Raw genomic sequence first — 10868 nt, 5'->3', positions numbered from 1 at the left:
CGATTTTTCCTGCTCCTCGGATGCTGCCTGACCTGCTGTGCTTTTCCAGCACCACTCTGATCTAGACTCTGATCTCCAGCATCTGCAGTCCTCACTTTCGCCTTGTGAGAGAGTGTGTGTATGTGAGTGTGTATGCACAAGAGAAAAAAGTGTGTATGTGGGAGAGAGTGTGTGAGAGAGATTGTGTGAGCGTGAGAGAGAGCATGTGTATGCATGTGTGTATCTATGCGTGCGTATGTGAGAAAGTGTGTATAAGAGAGAGAGAGATTGTGTGTGTGTGAGTGTGTGTGTGTGTGCATGTAGGTGTGAGTGTGTTGCATTAATGTTAGCATGGAGTGTTTCTGTGCTGTCGAGAATGGGTAATTCTGTTGAAAAAAATAACGAGATGTCAACTTAAACAAGTGTTTGAAAATTTATTGCACCATCTATGTATTTCCACCTGGATTCGAATACAGTTAACTGAAATAATTCCTGACGATCAAGGAGTTCTGGAGCAGTGCTGGACCCCACCTTGCAGATCTTTGCCAGTTTCAGATGCTTCCTGCATAAGGGTCACCACTTGGCATCGCTGGCCCGTTCACTGGGTGGGGATGTGAGATGTCAGTTTGAGCCTGACTGAATACGTGGCCCCCTCCCTGGTGGATTCTCCTCCTCCCTCCCACACCAGCTTCATGAGGTTCATTATCCTCCCTCTGCCATCGACTGATTCGATAGATAGGATAGTGAAGAAGGCGTTTGGTATGCTTTCCTTTATTGGTCAGCATATTGAGTACAGGAGTTGGGAGGTCATGTTGCGGCTGTACAGGACATTGGTTAGGCCACTGTTGGAATATTGCGTGCAACTCTGGTCTCCTTCCAAATGAAAGATGTTGTGAAACTTGAAAGGGTTCAGAAAAGATTTACAAGGATGTTGCCAGGGTTGGAGGGTTTGAGCTATAGGGAGAGGTTGAACAGGCTGGGGCTGTTTTCCCTGGAGCATCAGAGGCTGAGGGGTGACCTTATAGAGGTTTATAAAATTATGAGGGGCATGGATAGGATAAATCGGCAAAGTCGTTTCCCTGGGGTCGGGGAGTCCAGAACTAGAGGGCATAGGTTTAGGGTGAGAGGGGAAAGATATAAAAGAGACCTAAGGGGCAACATTTTCACGCAGAGGGTGGTACATGTATGGAATGAGCTGCCAGAGGAAGTGGTGGAGGCTGGTACAATTGCAACATTTAAGAGGCATCTGGATAGGAAGGGTTTGGAGGGATATGGAACGGGTGCTGGTAGGTGGGACTAGTTTGGGTTGGGATATCTGGTCAGCATGGACGGGTTGGACCGAAGGGTCTGTTCCGTGCTGTACATCTCTATGACTCTATGATTCACCACAACTGAGAGATTCAATCCTGGGCACTTCCTCATCTTAATGGTTCATCCCAGAGCATCATCAAGTTAATTCCAAAGACGTTTGTGATATGAACTCACATAAATTATACAATCTAAAATCAGGGGGACAATTCGAAAGGGGGTGCAGGAGCAGAGGGAGCTGGGTGTATCTGTGTATAGATCATTAAGGTGGCAGGACAGGTGGAGAGAGCAGTTAATAAAGCACACAGTGTCCTCAGCTTTATTAATAGGGACATAGAGAACAAGAGCTGGGAGGTGATGTTGAACTTGTACCAGACCCTTGTTAGACCTCAGCTGGAGGATTGTGTCCAGTTGTGGGCCCCACACTATAGGAACGATGTGAACACATTGGAGAGAGAGAGGGCAGGAGGGATTTACCAGAATGGTTCCAGGGATGGGAAACTTCAGTGAGGAGGGGAGATTGAAGACATTGGGACTGTTCTCCTTGGAGAGAAGGAGGCTGAGAGGGAGATCTGAGAGAGGGTTCCAACATCATGGGGGGAGGGGAGGGGGGGGGGGGCTAGATAGAGTAGATTGGGACAAGCTGTTCCCACATGGAAAAGGAACAGGAATGAGAGGGACAGAGATTGAAAGGGATGAAGTGAGGGGGAGGTGAGGAAATTCTCACCTAGTGAGTCACCATTACTCACACAATCATGAACCGTTAAAACCTATTTGGTTACGTGACTCCAGACCCACCGAAATGTAGTTGGCTCTCAACTTCCTTCTGGAATGGCTGAGCAAGTCAGTCAGCTGGGGCGCAATTAGGGAGGGTCAAAAAACAAGCTGGTGCCACCAGCTTGAATGACGGAGCAGCCTCGATGGGCCGAATGGCCGACCTTTATCTGATTGACGGTCACATCTGAAACAGGCAAACGCCTGGACTGGCTATGGCCACCAGGGATGGAGAGACGGGCTTGGTTAGGAGGTGGGGTCCTTGCGTTTTTGATCTGTTGACAAGCGGTTGCCCCAGAAATCCAGTCCCTGATGGGGGAGGGGATGGGGGGTGGGGGGTGAACTGCGCTGGCGACCAGCCTACCCTGCTCTTCATTGGACACTTTGCAAAGGCTTTGGCAGCAGAAGGGTGAGCAGGAAGTCGCTGAGACGGGTCGGCATGTAGGAGAGGGGTATCCAGAAAAGCTTGGCGTCCCATCCAGCAGCGTAGCGTGAGCGAGGGTGTCTGGCCACTAGAGCATGCTCCATACAGGTTGTGACTTTGGACAGGTCACCATCACATAAGATATTCATGGAGAACTGCTGGGCCTTCATATCTGAAAAGGAAATGACACAGCAGCTGATAGACCCGCCCTCGCACTTACAGGAAGATATCCAACAACCATAAAATGACAGGCCCCCTTGTTCCTTTCTAACCACTGCCCTGCCCCACCCCCAGAGTATACATCAGTTCTGAGGTAGGCTGCAAGCAGAGGTGACAATGAGGTCCCCTCCTGGAATGAGCTCAAATCCGTGGAAAACAAACAGCAAACAGCGATGATGCGAGGAGACCGCCTCTCAGTGGGTTACAACAACAATAACCAGCAATCAGAGAGAGACATTCTCAGCTACACAAACCTGGGGGAATCAACAATGCATTCCAGCACATCGCCTCCACTTCCTGCACCTTCACCCTTGAACCCCCCCCACCCTCCACTCCTGGCACCTTAACTTGCCGCTGCAAGAGGTGTAAAACCTGCGCCCACCCCTCCCCCCTCACCTCCGTCCAAGGCCCCAAAGGATCCTTCCACATCCGGCGGAGATTTTCCAGCACATCCAAACATCTCACCTACTGTATCCGTTGCTCTCGATGTGGTCTCCTCTACATTGAGGAGACAGGACGCCAACTCACAAAACGTTTCAGAGAACATCTCTGGGATACATGCACCAACCAACCCCACTACCCTACTTCAACTCCCCCCCCTCCCACTCTGCCAAGGACATGTAAGTCTTGGGCCTCCTCCACCACCAAATCCAAGCCACCCAACGCCTGGAGGAAGAACGCCTCATCTTCCACTTTGGGACCCTCCAACTGCACAGCATCAACGTCGACTTTACCAGTTTCCTCATCTCCTGTCCCCCAACTTCATCCCAGAACCAACCCTCTGACTTGACACCGCCCTCTTGAACTGTCCTACCTGTCCATCTTCCTTCCCACCTATCTACTCCACCCTCCTCTCCGACCTATCACTATCACTGCCCACCTGCATCTGCCTATCGCCTTCCCAGCTACTCTCCCCCAGCCCCATTCCCACCCCCACCCTTTTATTTATCTCTCAGCCCCCCCCTTCCCACATTCCTAATGAAGAGCTTATGCCTGAAATGTTGACTCTCCTGCTCCTTGGATGCTGCCTGACCTGCTGTGCTTTTCCAGCGCCACACCACTTTGCGACTCAGTCCACCCACCAGTCAAGATGCCACAGTTGGTAAGGGCAGTGTGGCATTGAGCTGTACAAACATGGGTCAAGTCTTGCATTCAATGCCCTGCGTTGACTAACCTTAACCCTAACTGGCCTCACCCCAACTGGTGTTGTCCAGGGCTTCCAAGAATAAAGGTTAGGATGTTCAATCATTGACTGACCAGGGAGAGTACTAACCCAGAGCATGAACAGAACACCCAACCTCTTTGTCACTCACGTCATTTTGCATTCACCCACTGGGAGGATGCCCTCTCTCATGCCACTTGCTGAACCTTGCCCAATTTCTGACCCTCAGAACCAGAGCGGTGTTGGTACTGTCAGGCTGAATACCTACACTTTGCCAAGTAATTCTGTCCGTAACTCTCTCGGACTTCAGGAGAAAGTCTGTCCCAGAGACGCTGCAGGTCATTCTCGATGCCTTCCAGGTTCGTCACAGCTGTCTTAAAGAAGCCAGGCTCGATGATGCAAACCTGGATGCCAAAATGCTGCATGTCCCGCCTAATAAAACACAATGGGAAAGTCAGTGAGCAGGAAAACTCATAGAATGTTGTATTACAAGGGGACTTGAATGCAAGAGTAGGGAGATTACACTTAAGTTGTGTGTACAGTACTGATGGAAGGGTGTTAATGCGTTGGAAGCAGTTCAGAGAAGGTTTCCGAGACTAATCCCTGGAACAAGTGGATTGCCTTATGAGGAAAGGTTGGACAGGCTAGGCCTGTGTCCTCTGGAGTTTAGAAGAGTCAGAGGTGACTTAATTGAAACATATAAACTCCTGAGGGGACTTGACCAGGTGGATGTGGAAAGGTTCTTTCCTCTTGTGGGAGAATCGAGAACTAGGGTCATTGTTTTAAAATTTAAAACGGAGATGAGGAAACATTTTTCTTCTCTCTCAGCAGGCTGTTCTGAAAAGCCTTTTATCGATTCATGTGCACTTTGGAACAGCTATTTGCATTTGCACTTTGGAACAGCTATTTGCATTTATGTGGCACCTTTAAATGCAGTGCAAAGGTTCCAAGATGCTTCACACTCTGTCAGGTGACAGAGAGGTCAGTTTGCAGAAGGAAAGTTATACTTGGGGGGGGGCACGCGATTCTGGAGAGGAGGGTCTCAGCAGCTGAAGGCGTGGCCGGGGCGGAGTGTGGTGGGGGTGGGGGGGGGGGAGTGATAAACATCGGAGAGCCTCCAAGAGGCGTGAGCTGATGCAGTGCGGAGATGCAACGCACCCCGCATATCACCACAGTCCTCATCGGAAACTTTACCCTGGCACCTCACTCAGTCCCGCAGTGTCGGCCCGAGTTTGTGCTCAATTCACCCAAAAGCAACTTGAGAACGCGACGTCCCGACAGCGCCGCATGAGAGGGGGACTGGACTGACACCATCCCAACTGTGACAACGGCCTTTACCCAACCAGCAGTAACAGGCAGAATATTTGACCGGTTTTAGTCATTCAGGAGATGTGGGCGTCCTTGGCATTTATTGCCCATCCCTAATTGCCCCAGATGGGCAGTTGAGAGTCAGCCATGTTGCTGTGGGTCTGGAGTCACGTGTAGACCGGGTAAGGGTAGCTGATTTCCTTCCCTAAAGGATATCACTGAACCAGTTGGGCTTTTACTCCAATGGACACTGGTCACCTTTAGCCTTGATGTGGAGGGGCTGCTGTTGGACTGGGATGGACAAAGTTAGAAATCACACAGCACGGTGGTACAGTGGTCAGCACTGCTGCCTCACGGTGTCAGAGACCCGGGTTCAATTCCCGCCTCAGGTGACTGACTGTATAGAGTTTGCACATTCTCCCCGTGTCTGCATGGGTTTCCTCTGGGTGCTTTGGTTTCCTCCCACAGTCCAAAGATGTGCAGGTCTGGTGAATTGGCCATGCTAAATTGCCTGTAGTATTAGGTGAAGGGTAAATGTTGGGGGGTGGGTTGCAGGTCGGTGTGGACTTGTTGGGCCAAAGGGCCTGTTTCCACACTGTAAATAATCTAATCTAAAAACCATATTATAGTCCAACAGGTTTATTTGGAAGCACTAGCTTTAAGAGCGCTGCTGCTTTATCAGGTAATTGTGGAGCAGGATCATAAAACACAGAATTTATAGCAAAAGATTACAGTGTTATGCAATTAAAATGATATATTGAATCTAGGTTTGTTCAATATATCATTTTAATTGCCTGACAATGTTATTTGTTTGCTATAAATTCTGTGTCCTATGATCCTGCCCCACTAGTTACTTGATGAAGGAGCAGCGCTCTGAAAGCTAGTGTTTCCAAATACACCTGTTGGACTATAATGTGGTGTTGTGTGATTTTTAACTTTGTCCACCTTTAGCTGAGCTTTTTATTCCAGATTGCTATTGAATCGCAAAGTCACCGTTCGCCTCAGAGGGATTTGAACCCAGTCCTGAGAACATTAGCCTGGGGCTTCCCACCATGCCACGGCCCGAAACAAAACTGAAAGTGAACCATCGTGACAACTCAGGTCCCTTGAAAATTTTTGGTTTGTCAACCACGAGTACATGTAATGAAGCGGGTCAGGCTGCTTTTTTGATGAACGTTTCTGCCCTTTGGTGTGGTTTAGGAATAATAGGCGTGCAAAGACTTTCTCATCTGACTGCGCAAGACAGAAGTGAACAGGAGTGGAGAAGCTCACCTCAGACTGTCGGAGAAAGACTCCACACCACTTTTGGAGAGGCAGTACCCACCCCCAGCAAGCGATATCCTGCCCAGAATACTAGCTACGTTCACGATCCGGCCCCTGGCCTTCTTCACCAGTGGCAGGAAGGTCAGCGTCACTTCCATCAATCCCAACAAATTCACATTCAGCACTTTTAAATAATCCTCCATCTTCATCCATTCTGTTGGACCAATGGGAATGGCTCTCCCGGCGTTGTTGACCAACCCCCACAGGCCTGTCAGGGAAAGGGGACAACATTTTGAGGAAACAGCAGGATTTGGAAATATAACGGAAGCAAAACATTGAGGGAGCTGGCGATCTGAATTACAAACAGAAGGCGCTGGAGAAACTCAGTCGGTCTGGTAGCATCTGTGAAGACAGAAAAGCCAGAGTTCACCTTTCGACTCCAAGATGACTTATTCAGAATGGAAATGCAGAGGAAGGATCATATTCGACTCAAAATGTTCGCTCTGTTTCTCTCTTGCTGCCAGACCTGTTAAGTTTCTCAGGTTTCGCAATGTACTCACTTGTCCCTTTTTCATCACTCCCGCTGGCAGAAACCCTGATCAACACGAGGAAGAAGGTTTCCTGTTATCAGCTCTGCTTCCCCAGCCCCTCGTCGCCAAATAACAAGCAACTCACACGGAATGGTGATTTGAACAAAGCTTTCGAGGTGTTGAGGATAACAGCCAAGGAAGATTGTCAAAAAACTACTTCCAGAGTTTGGACACTGGGAATGAGGGGCTGCAGCCAGGCATTCCAGGAGCAGAATGAGGAGTTACTGATGAGGAGAAGCATCTTCACTCAGGGAGCTGGGAGCCTGTGAAACTCCCTGCCACAGAAAGCAGTTGTGGCCAAACTCATAAATCTTTTCAAGGAGGAGTTCAATATCATTCTTAGGGATAAAGGGATCAAAGGGTATGGGCAGAAAGTGGAAACAGGGGACTGAGTTGGATGATCAGCCATGATCAGATTGAATGGCAGTACAGGTTGGAAGGGCCAAATGGCCTACTCCTATTCCCAGTTTCTATGTTTCAATGTTTCCATCCAAGTGCGGTGTAGGTTTGGAACTCTCTTCAAAGAAATGATAGACGATCTGATTGAAACATACAAGATTCTGAGGGAGCTTGACTGGGGGTGTGGTGGGGGGGTGGATGGGGAGAGGTTATTTCCCCTTGAGGGAGTCTAGGACCAGACGGCATCATCTCAGAGTAAGGAGTCACATATTTCAGCCAGAGATGAGGAGGAATGTCTTCTCCCAGAGGGGAGTGAATCTGTGGAACTCTTTACTACAGAGGGCTGTCGAGGCTGGCTCATTCAGTATGTTCAAGGCAGAGACAGACAGATTTTTAATCAGGGAAGGGAATGAAGGGTGTATGGGGAAAAGGCAGGAAAGTGGGTTTGAGGATGATTGGATCAGCCATGATCTCATTGAAGCTTTTTGCCAACTTGTTTCACCTGTCAGTACCCCTCTGCAGACTCTCTGTGTCCATCCGCACCACTTGTCTTCCCACCTATTTTTGTCGTATCTACAAACTTGGCTACAGTACATTTACTTTCCTCATCCAAGTCATTAATATAGTTTGTAAATAACTGTGGCCCCAGCACTGATCCCTGTGTCACCCTCAGAAAGCACCCCCACCTCTCCCCCCCCACCTTATCCAAACTCTCCGTCTTTTATTAGTTGGCCAATCCTCGATTTGAACAAAGCTTTTGAGGTGTTAAGGATAACAGCCAGGGAAGATTGTCAAAAACTACTTCCAGAGTTTGGACACTGGGAAGAGGGGCTGCAGCCAGGCATTCCAGGAGCAGAATGAGGAGTTACTGATGAGGAGAACTGTCTTCACTCAGGCTAAAATACCACCCCAGCACCGTGGGCTCTGGCCTTATAAAGGAGCCTAACGTATTGTCCTTTACCTTCTGACAATCCAAATATGTTACATCCACTGCCTTCCCCCCTTTACCTATCCTGTTTGGTAGCTCCCTAAAGAACCTGAATAATTTTCTCAGGCATTATAGAACATTCCAGCACAGTACAGGCCCTTCGGCCTTCAATATTGCGCCAACCTGTGAAACCAATCTGAAGCCCATCTAACCTACACCATTCCATTTTCATCCATATGTCTATCCAATGACCATTGAAATGCCCGTAAAGGTTGCGACTACTGCTGTTGCAGGCAGGGCATTCCACGCCCCTACTACCCTCTGAGTCACTACCCTCTGACAGAAGAAACCTCTCCTCATCTCTGTCATGAAAGGGCCATCCCTTACTTGGAGACAATGCCCTCTGGTTGTACTGTCATGCAATGGGAAACAAGCTTTTTGCATTTACCCTGTCATGTTCCCTAAGAATCCTGTCCACACAGTTAACCTGCCTGTGTCCTTTTGCAGATCCCTTGTGTCAAGTCCCCAGTCCAGAAGCACAAGAATCTGTGATTAGAACACTTTATGATCCCATGCCAACTCTGCTTGATCTTACAATGTATTCCGAATGCTCTGCTGTTACAGTAGACGTGAACATTTTCCCCAAGCTCTGCGTGCTCTGGTAATTCCGATCATTTGGACGTTTGGAAAGCCCAGAGAAGATCCCCATTGACGACCTCAGTGGGCTTTCCACCAATGGTTGGGCAATGCTGAAGCCACCTCTTGTGGAAATCAGAGGAGATAGGAAGACCCCAAGTCACAGAGTCATGGAGATGTACAGCATGGAAACAGGCCCGATTTCCTAACCTAATCCAGTCCCATTTACCAGCACTTGGCCCATATCCCTCCAAACCCTTCCTATTCCTATTCCTATTAGGAGTGGCACAGTGGCTCAGTGGTTAGCACTGCTGCCTCACAGCACCTAGGATCCAGGTTCGGTTCCAGCCTCGGGTGACTGTCTGTGTAAAGTTTGCACATTCTCCCCGTGTCTGTGTGGGTTTCCTCCCACAGTCCAAAGATGTGCAGGTCAGGGTGGATTGGCCATGTAAAATTACCCATAATGTTAGGTGCATTAGTCAGAGGGAAATGGGTCTGGATGGGTTACTCTTCAGAGGGTCTGCGTGGACTTGTTGGGCTGAAGGGCCTGTTTCCACACTGTGGGGAGTCTAATCTAATCTATTCACATCCCCATCCAGATGCCTTTTAAATGTTGTCATTGTACCAGCCTCTACCACTTCCTCTGGCTGCTCATTCCATACATGTACCACCCTCTGTGTGAAAAAAGATGCCCCTTAGGTCTCTTTTAAATCTTTCCCCTCTCACCCTAAACCTATGCCCTCAACTTCTGGACTCCACCCCAACCCTTTTTTTTTCGAGAAAACCATTTTCTTGCCAACCCACCTCCAAACCTGCCGCCCAAAAAGTGCTGGGGGAGCTCCTCTGGGGAACATCAGGCAAGCCTCCGACTCCTGGTGATTGGAAGGCAAAGTGACGCAAGAACCGAAGGGGGCTTTGCCTGTGGTTGCTCGCTGCAGCACCCTCCTGTGTTTAAATGAACAGGCCTTCTCCTTGAAGGTTAACCTAAAGGTCCACACATTAAAAGTTGACGGGTAGAGCCCAGGTGTCCCTGGAAAAGGAGCACGCGGTGTCCACCAACACCCTGGAGTTGTTCAGGGAGAGGTGGGCGCCGCAGGGAGTGGAGTGCATTATTCCCCCCTCCAACTCTATTTTGATTTAATCCCTACCCTCCCCTTCACTGTTTTGATCACACAGCATTGCCCTTTGATGTGAAGGGCACTGCTTGTCACTGGTCACTTGGGTATTTCCTTTCTTCCTGGTGGTGGGAATTGAATAAAGATTTGTATACCTTGTGTCTCTCACACCTGAACAACAAAAAAAACAAGAGAGAGAAAAAAAATCAGGAGTGCCAGATATCCTGCTCACTCTGAGAGCTGTCTCTGAAGGAGCTGGATCAGTGTGGAAGTGAAGGACTCTGCTCTTTTCCCTACGCTAAAAAGAGGAGAGGAGACTGATTCTGTGTCCTCACATTAAGGAGGAGCTTATTTTGAAGAAGAAAAAAAATCAAAGCTGACAGGTACCTTTCTCTCCCACCTCTGCCTGAACCCAGTCCGCTGCCTTCTGTATGCTGCTACAGTCAGTCACATCCAGGAGGATGGCTTTCAGCGTGGACGTGTTACTGCTCTGAAGGCCGTCCACTCCTTTTTGAGTCAGGCAGCCAGCGAGGACGCGGAACCCTCGCCTCACCAGGCGCTTTGCCAGGAGGTTGCCGAAGCCCGTGTCACAGCCGGTGATGAAGACAAACTTGTCTTTGACCTGCCCGACTTCCTGACGGTCTCGGTGGAGCCACCAAACGGCGAGCAGAGCAGCAGCAGCGAGGAGGTACACCCACATGGAGACCGTTTGAAGAGGCTGAGGGGAAACAAGACCAAATCATAAGGAAGAGGGACCCGCTCA

The 10868-nt window shown here is 49.3% G+C and overlaps 1 protein-coding gene across 2 annotated transcripts in view; it reads right to left on the bottom strand.

Moving 5' to 3' along the window:
- Positions 1 to 398: 398 nt before the first annotated feature.
- The window catches only part of rdh5 (retinol dehydrogenase 5 (11-cis/9-cis)), a 29174-nt gene continuing 18704 nt past the window's right edge, over positions 399 to 10868 (bottom strand). For both annotated transcript variants that reach the window (XM_072567117.1, XM_072567118.1), the window contains 4 exons: positions 10493 to 10823; positions 6447 to 6705; positions 4135 to 4298; positions 399 to 2657 (listed from right to left, as the gene is read on the bottom strand). In XM_072567117.1, the coding sequence (XP_072423218.1) occupies positions 2434 to 2657; positions 4135 to 4298; positions 6447 to 6705; positions 10493 to 10823 (978 nt within the window). In that variant the 3' untranslated portion in view covers positions 399 to 2433. The remainder of the gene's footprint in view (positions 2658 to 4134; positions 4299 to 6446; positions 6706 to 10492; positions 10824 to 10868) is intronic.

Source organism: Chiloscyllium punctatum, chromosome X (genome assembly GCF_047496795.1).
Source record: "Chiloscyllium punctatum isolate Juve2018m chromosome X, sChiPun1.3, whole genome shotgun sequence".
NCBI lineage: Eukaryota > Metazoa > Chordata > Chondrichthyes > Orectolobiformes > Hemiscylliidae > Chiloscyllium > Chiloscyllium punctatum.
The sequence above is the reverse complement of the archived record's forward strand: the minus strand, read 5'-3'. Positions and strand labels throughout refer to the sequence as shown.